The sequence below is a fragment of the Vidua chalybeata genome, chromosome 7, assembly GCF_026979565.1.
Source record: "Vidua chalybeata isolate OUT-0048 chromosome 7, bVidCha1 merged haplotype, whole genome shotgun sequence".
Taxonomy (NCBI): Eukaryota; Metazoa; Chordata; class Aves; order Passeriformes; family Viduidae; genus Vidua; species Vidua chalybeata.
The window spans coordinates 18,983,605-19,008,049 of NC_071536.1; the positions used below are offsets into that span (position 1 = coordinate 18,983,605).

The 24,445-nt window shown below is 35.5% G+C and overlaps 1 protein-coding gene across 1 annotated transcript; it reads right to left on the minus strand.

Moving 5' to 3' along the window:
• Nucleotides 1–5,309: 5,309 nt before the first annotated feature.
• Nucleotides 5,310–24,394, minus strand: DCAF17 (DDB1 and CUL4 associated factor 17; the record flags this gene model as incomplete). The annotated part of the gene is made up of 14 exons (XM_053947679.1): nt 5,310–6,611; nt 7,384–7,539; nt 8,909–8,992; nt 10,542–10,629; nt 11,027–11,136; nt 12,510–12,652; nt 16,087–16,192; nt 16,696–16,803; nt 18,906–18,995; nt 19,142–19,220; nt 19,757–19,899; nt 20,812–20,902; nt 22,785–22,888; nt 24,146–24,394. Coding segments are annotated over 14 exons (1,677 nt in total), but the record flags the coding sequence as incomplete, so codon positions are not given.
• Nucleotides 24,395–24,445: the final 51 nt, after the last annotated feature.

Here is a 24,445-nt window from a genome sequence, read left to right on the forward strand (position 1 = left end):
GTCTCTTTTAGCAGCTACAACTTTGTCTCTTTTTCCATGCTGGATAAGTTACCGCTTTCTCGAGGTCAGGATTGAAGGCACTTGAGACGGTATTTCATGTTCGGACTCAGGTGTTTATTATTCCTTATCTATGTTACAGTCTTACTACCATGTGCTTGGCAGCTTTTTCATTAGCAAGGCACAAAATGGCTAACTAACTCTTGTTACAAGGTCTTTTAAAACTAAACTATCCAGTTAAGTAAGGACACCTAGATTATTTTCCCTTTTAACCCAATAAGTGATCCCCCGAAGCCCGCAATTTGGACTTTTCTGTCCAATCACAAAACATCACCCAAACCCATGAAGAAGAAGGAAGAAGGTAAAGAACAACCTGCCTCTGCCGTAAAACCTCCATCTTGCTTCATATTTATTTCTATATTCTAAAATCCCAAACTCTAAGTTTTCCACCCTGTGATATTCCAGACTTCTAACCAACTACACACCCATAATCCCAGTGCTATTAATCAATTTTAAAAGCCTATTCAACGACCTCAGGTCAAATGCAGTGTTCTCTTGTAAGTCTGTGCCTTTAAGCACAGAAAGTTTAAAATTCTCAGCATCCAGGATTCCAACAATAACTCATTTAAGATCTAAGCCTTAGACCTGGATATTCCAGATAAGTTACAGTATCCCTTAAAGCATTTGGATGAGTTTTTCAGAAACCTGGTGGCTGTTCAGTTTGTAAACAAACAAAAGTGCTGAGATTGTCCAGTCAGTTTTGTTCTGGCAGCTAATTTAACTGACTATTGTGGAAGCTTTAGAAATACCGCTGTAGAAGTTATCTTACCAGGAGTAATACAGACACAGGAATTCAAGTAATTAGTGTTTGAATGGCACAGACAAACCAGAATGATCCTTTTACTCTTTTTGGTACTGTGTTCCATGCCTAAGCAACAGAACCATTTGACCTTTGCTATTGAGAACATCACTAATTTGTCTTTGCAAATTGCAAATTGTGACTATGGAGCAAAACTCTTCCAATAAGTTATTTTTACTTATTCTCCACCCTAGAAGGAGTTTTTGCTGAGATAAAATAAGGCATATAGTGCACCTTTTGTCCAGAATGTTATACTGGTCATAGGCCAGTCATTGTTACCTGTGCAATGAAACCCTTTCAATCTATAAACATTTTGCTTCTGTGAGTTGTAGGATGTTTTCCTAATAATTATTTTGTAGAAGCTTTTTGAAGTTGTGGAACTGTGGGGCAATAGTTGGAATTGTCTAAGCAAGATTATAAAGTTTTCCTGCTTTCAGGTTTTATTTGGCTTGTGCTTTCTTATTTTCTTCCCTACCACTCACCAGCCTTGCCATGTACTCAAATGACAGGAGAAAGGCAGGATGTGCACTCTTTTTATGCACAAAGCAAATCTTATCAAAAGAAGTCACTCCTTCATATCTTTTAAGTTTCTAGGCTGGGGAATTCCACCTGGGTCTCTAAACAGCTATATTTATCAAATACAAATAAAGGGCTAGCATTTTTTGGGATCCCATTTTTGCTTCTCTGTCCTCTCTCCAGTCATTGAGATTCACGGTGAAGTGGAAAATCAAAAGTGATTCTGTTGAAGTAGCAATGCTGGAAGCATGCTGCTTTGGTCCACAAAACAAAATATTCCTAAGACAGCCATAAAATCAAGCCAGCTTTCAGGCAGTACAAAAAAATAGGCAGTGGCATTACAAAGGGCTAAAATGGGAAGAGCATGGTGTCAGCATTCAGGAGTTTCCTAGATTTCCACTGTTCCAGAGCATGGAAATGTGTGCAACCATGCTGCAATTTGCATGTTAGAGGCAGGCAACGTCCAAAGTTCAGACTAACTGAAGATACAGAATAGGGAAAATTGCCAATGTATGAATCTGAATATGGAACACACAAGTAAACACATTAACAGAATAATTTTCCTGCCTGTCTTTTGGCAAGCAGCTGTTACTGGGGACTGTCTGGAGAGCCTGCAAGCCTGTCATGTGGAATGCATTGCTTCTGCAACATCTCAAGTAAGCCAGAGTTCTTGAGTCACTTTGTGGAGTAATTCCAGTGAATTTTAGTTTCCCTTCCATGTTTCCTTTTTTCTTCCTGAGAAGAATGTGCCCTTACTCTTCCCTAAAAATATAATGTTCTCAACAACACTATTCTTTCTCCACTCAGGCAGGAATAAGGCATTTGTACTGCCAGTTTACTAAATGAGTTACTAGGCTATACCAAGCAGTTCTTAGCAATCACATTATTGTAACTCTTCACTCTGCTAGGATACCTAGTTCCTTTTATGAAAAAATCAACCCCCCAAAAAAGCAATCTATTTTTGCATGTGTTAATCTTTTATTAGCCAAAGCAAGCACTTTGACTACTTTATTAATTGTTGATACAATTCAGTTATTATTGGTGAGGCATTGCTACAGACATATCAGATCAAGTCCAGAAGAAATAAGCTCTTTAAAGGTTTTGCAGTGTAGTAATACTTGTCAGTTAGCAAAGAACTCAGTTGGTGTTCTATATATTCTTTTGTAGTTCAGTCCTTTTTTGCACTTACCATTTAGGATTTGTTCATTCTGGCAACAGCAGAAAGTTTGTTTCAAACAACCTTTGGTGAAATCCAACAGGAATTCACCTTTTTAATTACTAGACCAACATTTTGCTTTTTGTAGGCAGAGTGCTCAGAGACCCTGCTTTAAGCAACAAACAGCAGTTCCTCACAACTGTTCTTTCAGAAAGCACTTGGATTACATGCCACTCTACACAGGTGTCCTTTCTAGCAGGTATTCCTTTAAACAATCTTTATTATAACTGGGAACAAAAATAATTTATTCGCTGTTCCATCTTGTGGGATAGCTGTTACAGTTCCATAAGGAAAAAAATTCTTGCTGTTGAGTTTTTGGCGGTCTTCAGTTACTGTTAAATAATAGGAAAAGCATTTTTCTCAATAATAAGAGATAAAAAGAAGACAAAATGAGAATAAAATGGACAAGAAATTGTGCTGTTAAAGTACTTGAACATATCCAGAAAAGAAAAAAAAAAAAAAAAAAGAAGGAAGAAAGAAACATTTTTCCACACTGAAAATACAGAAAGTTTGGGTGAAGTTACTTAATTGTGAATGCTGGCAAATTTGCCAAGATCCCTTCAACTCTATGTGTGAAATACACATTTGAGTATTTCCTCACATTAAGAGTTCACTTGTATATTTACATCTCTCTGCATATGTATATATAATCTTTTTCCCTTGGTCATCTAGTGCTAGTGAAAATAATGGCAGCACAGGCCATAAGCCTTTCAGGTTTGATCTGTTAAAGGATGCACTTGAAACTGCATTTGATGTAATTAATTGAGGCTTTATCTGCCTCCTCTGGAAACCACGGCACGAGTGCTAAGCATGCCCTGAAAATCACAGGAAGTACGAGTACTCATGCTAACAGTTCCTTAGTCTGATTTTTGTAAAATAAAAACCTATCAGTAAATGGGCTTCCTCATCATAAAGGAGTTAGATACTGCCTATGAGAAGTGAAGAAAAATTTTGTCTTCTCTTACTCTAATTAATCTAATGCATTAATTCACATTTAATATCAACTTGACACAACAGTACACCCCTGCCGGCAACAGTGACTAAAAAATGTTTGCATATAAAATTTCCTGGCAAAGTAAAGCACTACTTTTTTCTCTGGTGGCTGAGTTTTGTTTAGAACTTTAACTTGAAGTAAAAGCAGTAAATTCAGGTAGACTACCACCAAGCATCTGGGTATTTGCATTTGGTGTAGATACAGTTATTTTAAACAGTTTAAAAACTACTGGTTTGTGGTCAGCATTTTCCTCCCATTTAAACACAAGTTTATTTTTAGAATTTTCTGGGTCCCTGCATAAGAACAGAAGGTAACTCACAGCTTGAAAATCACAAACCATAAGCATTTAATGATTCTGCTTATTTAGTGTGTTCCAGACTGTAAGTAGGGTGCCAAGATACTCAGAAGTGTTTAGGGCTAGTTGTTTGGGATTCTCTATTCTCAAATAGCTTTCAAGGTGTTTTAAAGTAAACAGAAACCTCTTCTGTTTCTGATTTAAAATGTCTATGTGGGACCTTCCAAGATGGAGTATCTGCCATTATCTGTAGCACAGCAACACAGTGTGCATTTAGAGTGATAGAATTTCTTATACAAGACCAAATCTTCATCAAAGTCTGGGCTGCTTTTGGTCATTACAAATTGCTGCATTAAAAAAAAAACAAACAAAAAAAAAAAAAAAAACCAAAAAAAAAAAAAAAAAAAAACAACAACAAAAAAACCAACAAAACAAAAAACCACAAAAAAACCCCAAACCCAAAACAAAAAACAAAACCAAAACAAAAAAACAAAACCAAATCCCCTGATGTGCATTTATAGATTTAGCTGACTCTCACTTTGTAAGTCTGCCATTGCGTAAAAATTAGCCACTATGACGCAGAGCGAACTCCTGAAAGCTACGGCTTGTCTTCATGACTGTTCACATGAACAGTACTTAATAAATTATAAAGTTTCAATGTCTTTCTCTGGGAGGAACTGCTTCAAAAAGCCAAACAGCAACGAGCAGAAAATTTAAGTATCCGCTTAAAAGTTGGGCCTTCTGTCTTAAGAGTACAGCTTCATATTAGTTTTCACCTTCATACATTACTTATATAGTTACTTATAAAATAGCAGGTAATGGACAGGTGTTCTTTCCTGGAACCAAACTGAAAACTTATGGAAGATAAGGTGCAAGTTGGGTGTTGCTGCTGCCCTTAATTTCTACTGTTGTTTCATGATCTTTTTAAATGTCCTTTCTGTGTTGTTTTTTCTTTCTCCAATTCACTTTTCCTTTTGCATCAAACTTTCTTTAAAAACTCACAGTACAAAATTTTTATGATTTTTCTAGAGCTCTTCACATTATCTAGAATGGTCCAACTTAATTAATAAAGCCCAGAGCAAAAATAAATATTTGCACTTAGAGTTACCATGCTTATGATGACAGTGATGGTAGTAAGTTTTGTTTTGATGAACTATACTCCTGAGACCATCTTTATCACCATGAAGTCTACAGCCTGTGTTTTGTTCTTGTGGGTGTTTTTTAATTTAAAATCAAAGCTTTCATTCTGCAGATTCTGAATATAGAACTCCAATGTATCAAGCAGGCTGCACACAGTAACAAGAGTGTTACAGTGTGAGCCAAAGCTCCCAGCTTTGGCTCACACTGAACAACTCCTGAACCTTAACAGGGTCAGGCAGAGAATTGCTTGGATATATATTTATATGTAAAAACATATACAATGTATTAAAAATACAGTAAAATACATAATTTATTAATATTTCTCTTTAAACCCAAGACATACACAACCAGCAAACCTGAGTGATTTTATTTCTCACACAAAACCAAGAGAAGGATTTTGTCTAAGTGGTTTAATGGTAACACTACAATTTTCATACTACATACAAAATTTATCCTAGATAGCTTTACATACTTTGATTAATTAACAGTTAGTATTAGTGATGCCTTAAGGTTTAGCTTTCATATTTTCCAGATTCTGTACTGCATTAGTAAATAACTCTGAACTTCATATAAAGTGTTAGCAAGTTCTCTTCACAGTTTCGTTAGACAAAACAATCCTTTTCCAGCCCAAGAACCAAGGACACCGTTGCAGCTTCAGGCCCAAAAAGTATAAACAACAGCGAATTAAGGAGAGCAATCTGAGAGGATGAGACTTCATAACCTGAAGCTGTAATTGGACAATTAACCCCAGTATGTAAATGGATCAAAACTTAGAAAAGTGTGATAACATGTGACCCATCATCCATCTTGGGTGGAGCCACACCTGGGCTCTTGTACTGCCCAAGGTGTATCCTTTGAAGGCCTTTTTATAAATACTTACTTTATTCCTTTTACACTGTCTAGCCTCTGTTTTAGGTAGCCTCTTAAGGCATCATCAGAGTTGCATAGGTAAAACTATGTAAGACAGATCATAGCAGATGGTAGATAATAAGTAAGTCCACATCTTTCTCTTTGATGTCCAATATTTCAATCCTACTGCTGAAGAGAAGCAATAATATGCTGCATCTAGCATTAATGATGAGCTGGTGAATACATGAAAAGCAATGATAAACTACAGGCAAGTGTACAGTGTCACAAAGAAAAACAGAAACAAGACCTTATCTAACAGTACAAAATGTTAAGATTAAATTCAGCCAGAAAAACAGTCGTTGACTACTATGTACGGAGGCTTTAAATAGCATCCAAAAGTCTGTGTAGCTGGTGTTTATGGCTTAAATATATACAAAAGTTCTCCCTCCTTTTTTTACAAAACACTTTCTGGTTTATTTTATAGCATTAAGAATCATCATCTCTTGCAGTATCCTTAAATAGCATCCAGAAGTCTCTGTAGCTGGTGTTTATGGCTTAAATATATACAAAAGTTCTCCCTCCTTTTTTTACTAAACACTGTCTCTTTTTTTGTATAGCATTAAGAATCATCATCTCTTGCAGTATCACATACCATTTGGTAAACATAACAACTGAATCTCCTATTAGGCTTTTGTTCTATATGTAATACGAGGTCTTTGTCAAAGTAAACTTCGTGACTGTAAGTCTGAAATGAAAAAAAAAAAAGGTTCAGATTGCAGTCTCTATTCCACAACTTGCTAATATCCATATCATTTTCCATGAGGAACAAAAAATATTTAACAGTGGTGAACTCCATGACCTGGCAGAAATTATGTGTGGATACACAGAGATTACTCTTCCAGATAAAGGACAGAATTTTATAACTTTGAGAGGTTTCTCATATCTCAATTTTAGGAATCTAAGTTCAGAGCATCCAATTTAAGATCACAAGATGACTGCCTATGCAGTCAATGATAAAAGAGGTGTAACAGTGCTGAAAATTTCAGACCATCTAAGTTGGATGTCCACCTAAACTTAGACTGTATGAACAGCCTATTCCATCTTCCCAAATATATATACAGTGAGGTCCATGCTTCATTTTATGTATGAGTACTTCAAGTTAAACTAGGGAGACTCTTTACAAGTTGAAAAGTTAGTATGACATAACTAGCCATGGAGTATTTAAGTTGATAAATACTTCAGAAATACATTAAAGACAACCCTTACCCCAACGTAAAAAAAACCCAAACAAATCAACCAACAACAAAAAAAACATTATTTCAAATAATGGAGATTTTCAGGTAAATTAACTACTGTCTGATGGAGTATTTAAAATTTTTGAGTTGTAATTATTATTTTATGCAGATCTCATCCCTTTGCAACACTACTTATATATCTGCTGGGAATCTGAACAGAAGTGGTATGTGAATGAGTATCGGGAAGAGACAGTGGGAACAAAAGACAAGAATTTTCCTCACCACATCCCAGGACTCCTTTAATGGAATACTCTTAAGTAGAATCCCATGTTCATTGCAATGAAAGTCAAGGTGAGCTCTTCCATCAGCTCCTATCTGAGTAACTGCCACAGTGGATAATAAATCCAATTCATCTTCATAGTCCACAATTTTGAATGTCTTAGGAAAAACAAAACCTCAAGTTTACAAATCAAACACAAATTCACATTCCCCTCTACTTAAATTGCATAGCTATTTTTTCTTCATGTGAAAGCAGTATTGGGCAAATTCTAGTTCTTAAGTCTTCTCATCTGAAAGAAAACTTTGGGAGCCTGGTACCCAACAGGCATTTTCCCAAACAAGAGTTGTCAGGGTATTTCAGCAAAATTTCTTAAGCAGGAGAAAAGGAAATGATGTTCTGAAAAATCCTAATGTGCAAGTACATGTATTTTATATGTAGCATATAAGAAACAGAAGTACTTCTAAAGTGGCCAAAGAAGTATATTTAGAGATGTTAATAGACAGTGTAGCTTTAAATCATCACTGGTTTTGAGGGAATGGGTACATTAGAGTAATTCCAAGAATATCTGTATGTTCTGTTCAGATCTCTCTATTGCTCCACAGATTATATGTCAGTGAAGAGCTGACATCAAAATTTGAAGATTGTGAACAACCTTAATTGCCTTTATCTCACTGTGATATACTCTAAAATCAAGCCAGTCCTTTTCTTCCATAATGTAAAAACATCTACTGGAATCACAAGTAAAGTGTAACAGCAGGAAAAAAAATAGTGTGTAATTACTTTTATTATGGTTAAAAGAAAAAGTGAATAGAAATAAACTGCAGACCCTTAAGGGTTATACTGGACTGTGCTGTATTTTTGCCATAGTAAAATCTATTTCCTCAGAATAAAGAATAGTAGTGCCTGCCAGAACCTGATGAATTTTACCTGTTGTGCTTATGTCAATTACATAAGATCCAGCTCTAGACAGAGAACTAAAAAATATTTTTCATAACCTTTTAAGACTCCAGTGGTGTTTTCAATCTCAAGAATCAGTTACTTAAAGGAAAAGTGTTAAATACCTTATCCTACAATCCAATCAAAGTAACTGAGAGAGAAAAATAAACTTTAGAGATACTATAAAAAAGAAAATAGGATCCTAAAGCAATGGCAAAGAAAAAGCTTCTTTAATTTCATAAAATACTTTATAAGAAATGTTCAAAGTAGATATTTAAATGGACAAAATAGTAATGGTTTGTCACATTAACATATCTTTTCTGTGCCATTGAAGTCACATGGAATTATGATATCATGGGGCATAAGATTAGATCTTGAAAAAAAAGAAAAAATACAAAGCTCAAATGTTGACCAAGGAGAAAAGATGATAAACAGCATGTAAAGCAACTGGAAGAAGACAAAGAGAAGAGGAATAAAGAATTCAAGGATATACACAGCTAATGGTTACACCCACTGCACTTGAAACAAGAAGGGCTTTTGGCTAAGTAAATACTAAAACAATCCATGAAGTGCTCTTACTACATCAGTTACCTCTTGTTCTGGGTCATCATCCAGCAAGGCAAAACGCTTCTTCACCACTCGACCAGAAGCTGTTACAGTAACATTGTTGTTCACCTTTGGAGAAACATAAAAAAAGTGTCTCTAGACTTCGGAGCAGTGTAGTTTCTATCGATTTGACAATGTATCTGTTCCATGTATTTTGCTTTCTGACCTTGTTTTACTCTTAGCTATGCATAGCCCTGGTGCAGCTGTTTTCTCTATGAGTTCATTAACTTGGTGACTTCAGTTGAGATATTACTGCTGTTTACCCATATTCAGAGGTGTCCCACAGAGGTGGCAAAGGTTCTCAGCTACCATAATTTTTTGAACAGAAGTGACTAGAAATAATATGCTGGAATGAGAATTAAGACTGCTAAATCACCACTGATTTTTTTTCCTAAAATTTTACTTCCAGAAGATGGGAAAAGTAGCATCTGAAACCACCATGGCTGCTTCCACTGGGCTTCATTAACATGAGAAATATTTTAAAATAGGTTATCAGTGTCTTAGTAGAAGTCAAAAGGAATAAGCACAGCATAGGCACAATTAGAACTCATATTTCTTTCTTCTTACTGTAACAGAAGTTGCCTACCCAACTCTAAAAAAGCAGTATGGCAAATTATTAGATGACCTGGCGATTAGTTTTTTAATTCAATACAAGTTTTGTTCTTGAGTTTGTGAAGACTTTTAATATACAAACCTTTTTTTCCTGGAAAAGCATAAAAATTAGCATCACAAATTTGTACATTTTACAGTATTCAAACTACAAAAACTTACTTTTAGGTAAGATATAACCTTGTCTCCTGAATCAAAATGACAGTTCCAAGCACTACCTAGAATTTTTTTCATGTGTGCTCTTTAACCTTTTTGACATTAGATTGTCTCTGTGATTCTATATCACAAAAGACTTCATGAAACAACTGAGGTTATTAAAGAGCTCAGTTCTACCACTAGTTTTAAATCATCCTCTCACACTTGATTCTACCTTTCTGCACTCTTCTGATCCACTGATGATTCAGTCCTGTTCTGCTCCAGTTCAGCAAAACAAGCAAGCAGAAAGTACTCACCTTTTCTGCCAGGTTATTCTGTTACTTTAGAGAACTGGTTTGGCTCACCAAGGGTTAGACAAATGCCAGACTTGGCACAGGAGAATGACAGGTGTGCATTGCCAGGAAATGGACAGACTTTTGGAGGCAATGTAGTGTCTTTGTTGTCTTATGAAGACTTACTCCTAAGTTATGAGAGACTTTAAACATTTCTAGCATTTGTATTATCAACTTACCTGAGCACCAGAGATGCACACAGTTATCACTTGGTGGTACCTTCATTTGAATGAAATCTGTCACCATCTTTTAAGTATGTTTTATATCCATGATACATGGTTACACTGCACACCTTAAAGAACACTGAAAACTAAAGAAAAGACTGAAGGTTTCAGAAATCTATCCTGAAAGTGTTACTGTTTTCAAAATTCTTTTCCATACTGCTTGAAGTCCAATAAAGACAGAGCATGTCTTTCAATAAACTTTGGATAAAGCCCATAAACCACAGTGATTACTCAAATGTGCAAACCCCCCGTTTATAGCTCAAAATCACACATTGTGATCTCAGACACTAAACTCACACAGTTTTCTCTGTTGGCTACAATCGTAAAATCTTCTGCAATCTCCATCTGATCTGCATGATTTTTAACTTCCTTAAGCTTTAAGACTCTACAAAAGAAACAAATTACAAAGTAAGTCGTGTTTTCTAATCTGCTTACTACAACATTTCTATATATTTTTTTTAAATCTAATACATTAAAACATGGTAAATAAATAAAATAGAAATAAATTATTTTTGTAATTTTTGTTTATCAGTGAAATTTTGACACAGTGGTCCTTGAGTATTTTTCATATCAAAATCTAAACTGTGGCCTCTAGTGCCCACATTCATCACACAGAAATCTGTAGCTGTTTCTAGAAGAATGTTTGATTCCAACAAATTAATAGATTTTTTAGTTTCTATAGTTTGATGAGTGTTTGGGCCTGCAAATTGTCAGACTACTAAATTGATGCAGTTACGCAACTTCTTTCATGAAGCAAAGATTTGAGTAAAAAAGGCTCATACTTTATCAAATTTGGTCCCACGTGGATTATTCTACCTGACATATCTGGATGAAAATATATCCAGTCAGGTTCAAGTGAACAGCATTTCATATCCTGTATGCCATTTTTTGCCTGAAGAAGAAAAGGAAAGCTTAGAATATTAGTATTTTGAAAGTCTCACAGATCTAATTAAAGAGGAAATACTGAGCTCCTCACTATATACCACTGTTTCAGTATTGCTCCTAAACATGACCAGAAAGGATGGCAGTGGAACAATAATAAAACCAACAACAATAATAATTTAAAAAATTAGTTCCAATTCTCAAGATATTCAGTGAAGTAGTTTTGAGATTTTTAATATGCAATAAGCAATAACCTTGTACCTTATTGTCCTATCTCTCATCAAACTAAGCAGAATGAAGATTTAACCTATACTGTGCAAACACTTAAACAATTCCAGCTATTTGAGTATCCAAGACACAGCATGTGCCAAGACATGCGACAAACATTAGCACAGAGTTTAACTTCAGCTTCAAACCTCAGGCTTAGCCTCTTTAGTGCTAATTATTTGTGGAGCATGTAAGCCTGGAATACCTTGTGATTTCAGCAATCAGATGCAAGCCAGTCAAAATCTCGGGATTTTGGCAGTGGCTTTCTCTTATTAAATTTAGCTGATATCAATCATTTAAATTGCCAAATATATGAACCCACATAGAAAAAAAAAAAAAAAGAGGAAGGATTCTGCAAGTTCATTTGAATCAAAATTAATCCTCAGCTACAATTGTGAAACATCTGTTTTGAAAATAAGGAGGGAAATAATTGATCAGGCAAGCAAAGGAGATAAGGACATTTACAGATGAGACTTCTTTAGTCAAGAAACTCTTTAACAGGCTCAGAAGTTGCTTAAAATGCAGAATGATCTTCAGGTCAATTCCACATTCAAAATAAAAGCTGAGATGGAGAGCTTATACAAAATAGTATTCATATGATGAATAGTACATAAACAAAAATAATTAGGAACAGATTAAACTAACTAATAAAACCTTTCTAGGGGGAGAAGGAGATTAAAATGAACAATCAAATCTTTTTAGGGAGAGAAAGGTACAAGTCAAAGATAAACTACAAACATTAACGACATTTATTCTGCAATATCATAAAATTAAAATAATTCTGTAGTCACCATTTAGTAGGCTGACTAGTCAGAAGTGCATTAGGATGTTACCATGCAAGGGAACAGGTAACGAGACTTAACTTTTAAGTCATGAATACAGTGCTCTGTAGCTCTGACTGCACTACTATTGTATTGGGATGAAGGAAATATGAGAGGCAGTATTGGTTCAGAAGTATTTTACACATGATTCCATGGGACAGCTAATTTGATACTGGGGTGAGCCTGTGAAAGCACTACACCTGTAAACAAAGGTATTATAACCTACTCAGAGTAAGAGATGAAGACAAACATAATACACATTAATTTCAGAGAAGCTGCTTTCTGAATATATTACCAAAGCATTGTCTTTCAGAGAACAAATATGGAAGACTCCTTTATGTTTTTTCTTGTTGGGTGTGATGATATAATGCCAAGGGTAACCTCCAATTTGAAATGCATTCTCCAGAGAAGATGCTTCAAATAGCAAAGGTGGGGTATCTGCAAATATTCGGTAATGTTAACACCATTAGTAGCAGAACAGTCATAATTCATTCCATTAAGCCTTACAATTCTAAATTCCAATAAAGCTACTAATTCTTCTTTTGAATCTTTGTGGAAATGCATTGACTATTAATTGTTTTCCAGTGCCAGCTATGCTACCTCATCCAGCATCCAGGTGCACATCTGCAGTTACCTCTTCTTCCCTCCCTCCCTTCAGAAGGAGGGTTACTGCCTTCTCAGATCTTGATGCTGAATACTCTTCTAATACCTTTGACATACAAGCAAAGATACAGCAAATAATTAAAATATTCCAGCTCATCTGATTGAGAAAGGATGCACACATGAACAGATCAAAGACCATATCAAGATGGTCAGTATTTTCTTGAGGAAACCAGTGATAAATAACTGGAAACAGCAAGCAGCAACCTCAAATAACAGAATTAATGCAGGAAGATAGAATATTCAGATCCTTTTGTGTAATACAACAAAATAGTGTGGACCACAATGGATGCAATCTGTAGCTGAATTCATAAAAATAAATCAAAATATAGAATTTTTTGCAATAAATGGCAAAAGGTATCTAGTTTTCCTTTCAGTTCAGTTGGGATTACTGAGATGTACTAGGGCATTAGTACAAGTCTTCTTTTTACTAAATGAGAGGCATTTTTAATGAAATTAATTTTACGATTTCTGCCAACTAGCTAAATTAAAGGAATTTCTACAGCTGCTATAACTAAATCAATTTTAGACTGAAGATCAGGTCTTTCTAACAGTACAGAGAAAAGCTGGGGAAAAAACTGACAAAACGTGGAGAGAATGTACAACTACAAGGGGAATTTAAACAGGCAGAATACAAAACCCCAAACTGAATTAGTGCAAGGAGAACAAGGTTCTTATCTGGACTTTGAGTCCCAAAGGTCTTATCAAAATTTTGACTTGTTCTTATCTTGCTTTGTCTAGATAATTATCCTAATGCCAATGGTACTATCACATGACATCACATATTATGTTTATGGAGTGCTTCTCTCTTCCTTTGTTCATGTTTCCATCAATTTAGCCATTTAGATTTAATGGAATTAATTCACTGCCAATGGAAATGAAGTCTTTCCTAAGCTGGAAAGCGGCAGTGTCCCATTTGCCTTCTGGAGTGACACTTAGGAAATGGGAGATTCTGTGCAAGAGATAACAAACTATATGTTAAAACAAACTCATGCATCTGCCGGAAATGTAGAGAATGTTGAAGATGAAAGCATAAGCAAAGGACCTACTGATACTAAAATCCGTCAGAAAATGAAAAATGAGTTAAGAAAACCCGTGACATTTTACCCGAACAACTTTTAAAATAAAGTTTATATATCAAGGTCCCTCAAAAATTCTGGTAGATGGACTAAATGATACAATTTAATGTATCTCAATAGTGTATCAATACTGAGTAATAGAAGCTGCTTATAAAATATGCCTTTCCTTTTATGTTCATTTAGCAAAGATTTGCAAGATCATAGCCACCTAAACCACTGTGATAATGTGATTCTGCTGCCTCAGCTCCATCATTCCCGCTTGTATGTCACTTGCTCTTGTTGCTTAACACCTCCTGTTTTATTGTTTGCAAGTCTTTTGCCAAGTCTTGCCAGTTTTCAATCTCCAGTTGAGCTTCTTTGTTCACTTACTTTAAACTCTGAAAATTTAACTAAACAAAGCTGTTCCTGGCAGCACTGACAAGTGTTCTACATGCAAATAAAACCAAAGAAATAACAACAGGAAGAGGTTTTTACAAAGTATCCTTCTCTTGGTTGTTTTTGTTTGTTTGTTTGTTTTTGTTTTTGTTTTCTGAAATTACTGCATCAGATAACAATAAATCAAACTACAGTTTTAAGTTCTGGGCCGTTCAGAAAATCACACACTATGACCAAAATCAATTCCTCACCAGTTAAGAGCTGTAGCATAGTACATCTTAGACTGTAAGTTTTGATCTCTATACATTTCCTTTTGGGTACCTCACACCATAAAAACAGTACTGTAATAATGCCCATCACTTCAGGCAATTTCTGTAGGGAGGCTAGGACTTAAGTAAGAATGAAGACTACACACAGTTAAATTATAGTAAATACAAGCCTGCACTCTGAACCTGCTAAGATCTTGCCCACTGAAGCATTTGCCCATCTATTCTTGAAAGAAAACAACTCAAAAGCCACAGGAACGAAACTATTTGCAAAAAGCAAGCACAAAAAATGTACGTCACGGGTTCAAAACTTCCTAACCACAAATTCCTGAATATGATTAAAGATCAAAAAGTACACTAGTTTTAAATCTCAAAACTAAAAACTACAATGATCTATAAGCCATGAGATCAAATCTTCCTATTAAAGTTCCCACAGCAGGTTTTCCACAGGTCCCTAACATTAAATGGTGGTTTCACAGATTGAGATGGAGAGAAAAATGGGGGAAGATTTCCCTTTGCAAAAGCTGAGACATCAAATATAGCAGCCTATTGCTTTGTTTTGATAAAAAATTGCATTATAACGTCACTATATAAGTCTGTATTTTATCTTTGTGTACTCCCTCATTTTTATATAAATCTGGATTGATTTGTCTCTTGTTATCTGACACTCTAAAAAAAAAAAAAGACATTTTTTATGTGGACAATCACCTGAAAAAAACATTTAATACAGAAACATTCAAAATTAAATAAATAAATGCATGAATTCTTTGATATTTGTGAAAGCTTTTTTTTTTTTGATGCCTCAAGTGTAGGCTTGTGAGAATGTATTTTTAAAGCAAGAAAAGAAATTTCAAAAGAAGTCTCAGGCTTTGGTCATTCATTAAGATTCTTAGCACAAATTCTCAAGGGCACCAACAGAAGTCACTGTTTGCTTTTAGAGAAAAAAGTCATTACATAATGCAGAACATTTATAAATTAATGATTTGAGGCATTAGAATTGTTTTTAATAATTTGTTCTCTTCTCAGGAATTCATTTTACTGAAATCGGCACATTTCTGACATCTCAGAATATCAAAATGCAAGTCAGACAAACTGTATTCAGTCTCTTTGAATTTCCTCTGCAAGTTAATGTTCTCACATCTTTTGCTTACATACCATATTCTGTTTCTGGGTGCTACTAACAGATATCCTAGTCCTTCCTCTTTCTCAAGAGCAATTGCATCTCAGAAATAAAGAACGAGGTTTCCATTTAATGCATTGATTATAAAGTTTTTCAGATAGCTTAGTTGCTCTAACAGTTTTCTTGGTGTGTCCTATATAATTATTACTGTAATTAGAAGTAAAGCAGAGTGCATTTTACTACAATGTAAATCCAGAAATACAGCTACAGCACAATATGAGCACAGTAGTTTTAATATTTTTTCTTAGTGTGAAATAAGCCACAATCAATCCATAAAAGCCACAGTCAAGCCAATATAAAGACCATAATTACCTGTTATTTTAATGTTACATGGAAGACCAAATGGATACTTTCCTACAACTCCCACCTGACCATTCCAGTTGAATTCTTGTCCCAGATCAAATGGTTGTTCCATGAACTAAAATAACACAGAACAATTTAGCTTTACAGATAAATATTTACTTGCTGATTAGTTTTACTCTCTGTTACTACTGCATTCTTTGTCTTGTTAAATACTGCTTGAGGTCTTATTTTTGAATTAATGTTTGATTTTTGATTGGAAGGATATAAACTCTTATGTCTAACTGCAGTTCTGTTTGAGATCAAACTTCCCCATGGCCATCAGTTTCTGGCCTTAACAATCATCTCTAACTACAGACTAGGTGTGTAGAGAGAAGCACATCTGGTGTAACATTTACACAACTCCCCAGAAGAGCCTGTCTGACCCTGTATCTCTTATGTTTTGCCACCTGTAACTGTTGCGAGTAATTTTTCTGATAGTGTGTCCATTTTTATCTTCTGACTGTAAATAGATCTAGGCAGGAACCTACATACCCCATGTACTTACACAGAGTACATGAATATTTATGACTTGTTACCCAAAAATAGTATAGACTGTATGAAAACTTTTTATTTCATTACCTGTTCCAAAATGGCCTTGAAGTTATAGAGTCTGACCAGACCCATGCTATACATTACAATCAGGATTCCATTGGAAACAGCAACATCTGTCACACTATTACCAAAAATCTGGAATAAAATGAAGCAAAAAATATTCGATTTGAGAAGAAATAATTGAGAGAAAACACAAATAACTGACATTATGTCCTTAATTTTGCATTAACTTTTTTTTTCATTGACCAAACCCTATGATCAGTGTTTAAGTTCCAAGTTTTCTGTAACTCATCTGTTCTGCTGAGTTTCTTTAACCCATTACACTGCAGTAACACCTGATGTTACATTAGTCATATTCTGCAAGCAGATTCATGCTCCAATCAGTTCTCAGTATATCTTCATATCATGCTACCCAGTTATTATCATACATGAATAGATTATATTATTCAGCATCCCACATTAGCAAAACTAGCAACTTGATCTAAAAGTCCTGATTTCAGATCTTCTGTTCTTTTTTCATCCCCAGTGTAAAATACTAGTCTAATCACAACTCAATGACTGCATACAGCTGTACTAAAACTACATTAGCCAGCTGTCACGGAGTACAGGGTTCTCTCTGAATCCAAATTAAATATATACATGAGCAGTTGTCGTATCTTTTTAAATAATTATGCACTATTAATTTGTGCCACTGCTTAACACATCATTGAGCTAACCCCACAAATTAATTCTTAATATTTAATTAATATCAACATGTCAAGTTGATAGGGAGATATGCTTGAAAATGTAGTTTTCTTTTATCTGACTATGTGAAAAAGCAATTAAACCAGTTAAAATAGGCTTAAAAACAATAAAAAAATAAAGAAGCCCAGAAACTGTAAGACATCTACATCTTAACACTACCAGCAATTTTCTGATCTGTTTGGTTCTCCCAAGACTTTGCCTTTTATTTAGTTTTATGGCTCTTTCTTGATACATTTGCTAGCTTAGGTCTCAGTGTCTTTCAGAGACAAACTCTAATAATCTTCCAACCCTAAAGTCTCCTTTGTATCCTTGAGACCTCAGCCACTCTGAACTCACAATGTATTGTGGTATACCATCTCAGAAAAGCTGATGCATGAGGTGCATTCTGCAGCCTTAGGCAGTAACACTAACCCCAACTCCAATCTAACAGTTACATTCCACTGATCTGTGTCAGGTCTGGCACTGCCTTCACTGCTTGCATCTCCTCCTGCTCGGTGTATTCTCACATCCCAAATGCTGCCTTGTCCATTACAGTTTTAACAATTTCTCTAATGAGTACTCGGTATGGACCCAGCTGAAGAAGTGCTCTGTCACGCACGTTCTGCCTACTATGACCATGATGAATCTGGCATGCCATTCCTAACCAGATTGAGAATACCTTTGGTACTGGTAATGTTTTTTCCAGTCCTAAATGCTAATTTTGAACAGAACAATACACAGTACCCCCAAGCTTTCATGGGCCCAAATGAAAAAGTTTAAACCCTTGCCTTCACTTGCCAGGTCCAATTCAATTACAGCCTCAACCCAACCTAGCACCAGCTAAAACTCCAGCTTGTAACTCTGCACCCTAAAAGACACAGTTTCCATGTTTGTACTGTTTCATGTTTCCATATACAGACATAGTTTCCATGTTTGTACTGTTTCATGTGTAAGTTGTATCCAGAGCCTTAAAACAGAACAGTAAAAATTACAATGTGGCTCAAAGTTTCTTCCTAAGTATATACATTTACTTATAGGTCAGAAACTGAACTCAGATTGTTTGTTCTTGACTGATAAATCAAGACATATTTACTTTTGTCATTCAGTAACAGTGATAATAAAAGTGTGAAATATTTGTAATTGCATATAGAATTCACAGACTATTACTAGGACTGGGTCAGAGGCACATCTGTCTTCAAGGAGGTGAAAGAAAGTGTACAAACACTTTAGTGTTCCCTAATTCTTATGACTGCTCTAAGAAAAGGCTAAAATCCTGCTGCATATCAAAGAGTAACCCAGTAAGAGAATCCATTTGTATCTTCTCTTCTGGTCATTAGAATTAACAGTATTTGCCTCAATGCCCCTATCAGACACAAAAACACTGCTGCTAAATAATGTTTCAATTGCTTTTACAAGCTGTAAGTATGACTTCTGAAATTCTGAAATAAGTGTCCAAACTACAGCTATCACAGAACTACATGATAGATTACATATTATTAAAGAAATTAACTTACCTTTTTGTTTATTTCCAGCATTCCAATGAATGAAAGAGGCAAAACTTGGAATACAGCAAGATAAAACAATACAGTCTGTTGGATTCCTGCCTGGGAAGGAACAATACTGAATATAGTTACTAAAGGTAAGACATCTTTATCTTCTTCCATAATAATCAAGTATAATGTCCCCATCTTTATGCTTGTCTTTTTTTTTTGGATCAATGCTGTAAAAATGAGTTTTTCAACACATTTACCTGCCGTGCTGCTGCAGGGAGCTTATTCTGAGCTGACTTTACAATCATTACCTCTTGAGGAGTATCCCAGCTCAGATACCTGTTTGTGAGAAGAAAGGCCTGTCTTAATCACTTAAAAACCATTTATTAATATATTACTTCACATAAAATATAATCAACTATAACAAAGCAGATGAAATATGGCTACCCTATGGAGAAGAACTTTTGCAAATTAAAAACAGCTCAGACTTCCAACATATTGTTTGTATGTTTGATCAGGTTTGCTTTTCAGCTCTTAAAGTCCTCTCCTGGTATGCTGCCACTGCAATACTAAAGGCTGTAAAGTTATCAGAGAAAAGCAAATAAATAGTAGGCTGGGTTTTGTGGAACTTGATACCAAATTTGACACCATAATACTAAAGTAAATGAAATTCTTCTACAAGTAAGTGCATGCAGGATCAGTACTCCAGGTAATGCTCTAGATTAACAAGCCTGTTGTCAGCCATGGGTAGTACTAAAATAACACGATTCCCCTTCTCCTTTATAGTACTAATCAGTGTTAATTATATTAAGCTCTCCTTCTCCACTATAAACTACTGACTGTTAATAATATAAAGCCTAGTTGTTGTTTAATACCTGAAGAATTTGCAACAGGAACCAGCAAGATACACTTTTTCCAGTACTTCTCCACTATCAGCAGAGAGACGCAGAAGCCAGTTCTGCACTGTCAGGACTATCAGGGAAGCTTTATAATCTGATGGACTTGGTAGCATTTCCCCCTACATAAAAAAAGGCTATTAGAAAAAAGTTTGTATCAGGAGGATACAAAACATTTTGACACAGTCAGAAGAACACAAAAGTAAATACACATTCCTCAAAAACCAAAGGAGGAAAGCTGCCTGCTAATCAAATCAGTATCTCTAAGCTCATGTCTATGACAAATAATTACCTACGTCATAAATAATCTGCTGTCACACTTTTTGCAGGACAGTTACCTTTTCTAGAAAAGGAACCCTTTAAAAAATCTTTGCCTTGTAAAAATTAACTTTTTATTGAACTAACTGATACCAATCTTGAAGAGAAAATTGTTTAAGTATTTCAAAAGACATTCAGTGATAGCTCAACAGTAACTGCTACAAATGGTATTTACACTGCTTTAGTTTTAGGCACCTCAAGGATAGGGATAATATTTCTAAGCTCTGTTGACACTGGGTGAAGGAGAGAATTATGTAATTATCAGGTAGAAACAGTAGAGCAGTTTTTCAGCAGGGTTGCTTCAATAGGCCTCCAGTGTATCTGCTTTTTGGTTTTTTTAATGTCAACACATCTGAAGAAAACTAAAACTCCCAGCTACTGTCCTTGCTGATAAAAAAATAAAGAAAAGTACAAGTAGAATTTATTTTAAGGAATTAAGAATTCATTGCATAAGAATAGGAGCACTGGTTTTAAAGTCTTCCACTAAAGCTTATGAAAGAAACATTTGAATGCATTATTGAGAAATTCAGAGAAGTATACCTCTAAATGTTCAGTTAATATAAATATGGCACATGTTGCAAACCCTTAATGACCTAACTGTATAAAAACATTGAGAAAATAGTTTGGAAAGAAAAAGCACTCCATTCTAAATGTTTCATCAAAATATATTAATTTAGTATTTTGCACAAAAATGTTCTAGTAAAAAGTAATCTTACCAGTGGGCATTCCAATAATAAAGCATCTTCTATTTTTTCAGACTTGGCACACTTTGACTTTTGATAAATTAGTCTTGGCTGTTGTGCAATGCTAGAGGAAAATGATTGCTAATTATTAGTCTGTTTTATAGACTACTTTCTATCAACACGTCATTTCATACAGTTTTATAAATCCTGCCTTCTCCTTAGGCAGGTCAGAAACCTAAACATCTTATTTTTACTTTGTAAACATACCTGAAATTGCTCTCAAAATAAGGCCTAATAAATAATAGTTAATATAATGTAATATTTGAAAGCTAATCTTCTCTAAATCTTTTGGTATGGTTGCTTTTTTTTTTTTAGTTTCAGGTTTACTTTTAGTTTTGGGTTGTTTTTTTTTAAGTAACAAACTTAATAGTAACATTCCTGCTCTAGTGATATACATTAAGAAGAAAATTAAATATTTCAAAAACTAATGATCATCCTGGAACCTTCCCCTAAGGTTCTTCCAATGCTGGCTTTTACAACAAAGGCATGGCATCATGTTCAGATATTTAAAAAAACCCTCTACTAATTAAAATTTATGCCGTTTGGGTTTTGCCTTTTTCCCTTTCATATATTCCCTGTATTCTTCATACATATATTTGTAACTCTGTCACCTATTGTATTAGTAGCTAGATTTCCCAGTACTTTTCCATGGCCGTTCCCTAGGCAGAAAGACAAAACAAATTCCAGAGCTCCAAGCCCTGGGAGGTACGAGGCCCCAGTGCTATCTTGGTTCTACCTGGAAACCAAGGCTGAGAACAACTCTTCAAGATACATTTTCATGGATAAAGTACAACTAGTGCTGAAGGGGCTCCAGAGCAGGGGCTTGACCTGGGGGGTGGAATTACATCACCACTTGTCCTCCTAACTGGAGCTTTTTATTGATTATGCTAATATCCTAAAACCTATAAATGTGTACTCATCCCTGTAAGGGTGGGCTTTTGTGGACATCTTTCCATAACTGCCTCTGAAGGCCTTTATTGAAGATCCCTTTTATATTACCTCCTTACTAAAATTATCTTGAGTTTCATTTCCAGGTTGCGATAAAGGCAACAAAATAAAAGCTTTGTACTGTGCACAATAGTTTTGTCCTCTGGGAGAGGATGAGACAAAGAAAAACCTGAAAGATGTTAGACAGGTTAACCCAGTACTGAAAACATCCAGACAATGTAGGAATAAAAGCAGATTTAGATCTCAACTGTGGGTGACAGATTAACTTAACTGACTCTCAGTGTCATATGATACATAAAATACAAACTAGTCTGTCAGGGTAAACCACTGTCTCAAAACTGCTCTGTCCCCAACTTCCTCAGCAATGCAGTTCTCCAAGTCCATGCTACTTCCCTCACAGTAGGGACAGGCAAGGACAAGGGCTGGTGCACACAGATTTCCTGTCCTCTACCTTACCAGGTGCTGCCTCCTAACCTGTGTCTCTGCAACTGATCATGGAACAGAATATATTAGATCAGAGAATTGATCTCCAAAATACATTTGCAAAAATTAGCACATACTGCAAGCTGTACTTTTACATGAAAAAATAATTTACTTATTTTATACAGAATTCACATAGTACTGAACTTGTTACATAGGCTGATTCTGTGACACACTCTTTAGCACAGTGCTAGTTGCCAGACTACAAAGAACTACTGTTCATTTGGCTTTTTAGTGCAAGACTAGAAAATTGTGTTAATCTTCCATTCCTGCTCTGAAAGCTGAGGTTATACTGCACCAGAAAGATCAGGCTTTCTTTTACCAAAGTAGGTGTCACATTAAAATACAACAGCATCTAAATGTAATTCAGAGATTGTAAACCAAAGATTTATCACCTGCTTATTTTTTGTTGCCAAGTAAACTCCATTTAATTCACAGCAGCTATGAGTAAAGTTAGCAATATAACACAGAATCAGTCTCAAATCTAAGGCAGTACCTCATAATTGCAAATTTATTACCTGGTAATACAGCATTGGTAATTGTCCATGTAAATTCTTCCTCTTTCATATGCAATAGGAGATGCAGAATGAGTTGTCCAAACATTCTTGAATTTAGTACTTTCCTGAAACACAATAATTTTAACAGTGATGGCTGTTTCTAACAAACTTTGCTTCTGAAAATATTTTATTTGGCTCCTGCAGCTTAATACCTTACTTTAATTAAAACTCTACTACTGAATACACAAGAAAGAATATTACTTGGTTTTTAGAAATAAAATTAACAGACCTTTTATAAGAAAATTTTGTCTTTTTTAAAGACCAAATTAAAGTATTTTTAATTAGCTATTATGGACAGCTATTTCTTACAGCAGGGGTAAGGAATATTTTGTCATTATCTTACCTATATTAAAACTGGCAACTAAACTTCCATAATGACTTTTGAAGTCAAGGACTAAACTCCCCAGATTAATTATGCAGAGAATTCTTTTATATGTAATTAGTTTGATTTATTGAACACTTAATTCCATTCTGCTGGTGGTGTTTGGTGTGAAAGGTAGAAAAATCTATTTACCATTATTTGCAATAAGCACCCAAAACGTTAATGAAATAAACTGCTCACATTAAAGTTTCTTGCATGCATTTGAGATATCAGGAGCTCTATGCCATTAAAAAGGTTCCAGTCTTACAAAACAGAAGTGTAAGTCAAACGTACTTATTTTTATTTTCAGTAAACATTGCATGCCTATTGATCTAGTTACATAAGCAGACACTTCAGCTGTATAAATGCAATTTCAATGAAACTGAATCTATGTTTATTACAATAAATGTATTTTTAATATAACTGCCAATTCACTTCCACATTCTTTTTTAATGTATTTCCATCAACTACTGTATGGGAACAGTAATTGTTTTGACTAAAAAAAAGAAAAAAGAGTTCACTTTAATTCCTATTTTTTCTGTAACATCAGTTTCACTGAGAACTGGGGTTATGTTTACCTGAAAATCTCTGCCAATTATCTTATTATGCGAACTCCTTTCAAATTCAACATGAAGCAGTAAGAATTTAAGATTGGTATTAAATATGAAGCCATCTTAGGGAAATAGGTGATATAAAATCTCATAAAAGCTTATTTCTAACACAATTATTAGATACACAAGTGCCTTTGCAGTTTTTGCCCAGCACAATCTTCTCTACATTTCTAGGTCTGAACCTTGTGAAATAATTTTAACTTCATCAAAACTGCACCTTTTTTCTCCCCAGACTTGTTCTCCAGCGTGACCGGGACCTCTCGAACACCCGGGCTGAGTGGACACTCAGCCCCCCGGCTGAAAGCCCGAACCCGCGGGGCTGCAGCCAGCGCCGAAAGGCAGCCGATTACCTGACACATGATCCTTCGGAGGAGTCCCAGGTTCTTCCTGTGGGCGACACCAGCATCTCTGGCGTAGAAGCCGTGGGCCCTGCGGGTGAGGAGGCGGCACACGTTGTGCACGCCGCACGCCCGGAGGGCGGCCCTGCCCCCGCCGGCGGCCGCCTGCGGGCATATTCTCGGCCCGCGGGGCGGGATCGCCTTTCTCCCCCGCTCCAGGCTCGCTCTCGGCAGGGCGTGCAGCCTTGCAGGCCTAGGCCCGGGCCGGGTTTATCTCAAACCCCCGCCCTTGCGCGGCGAGAGGTGAAGCGA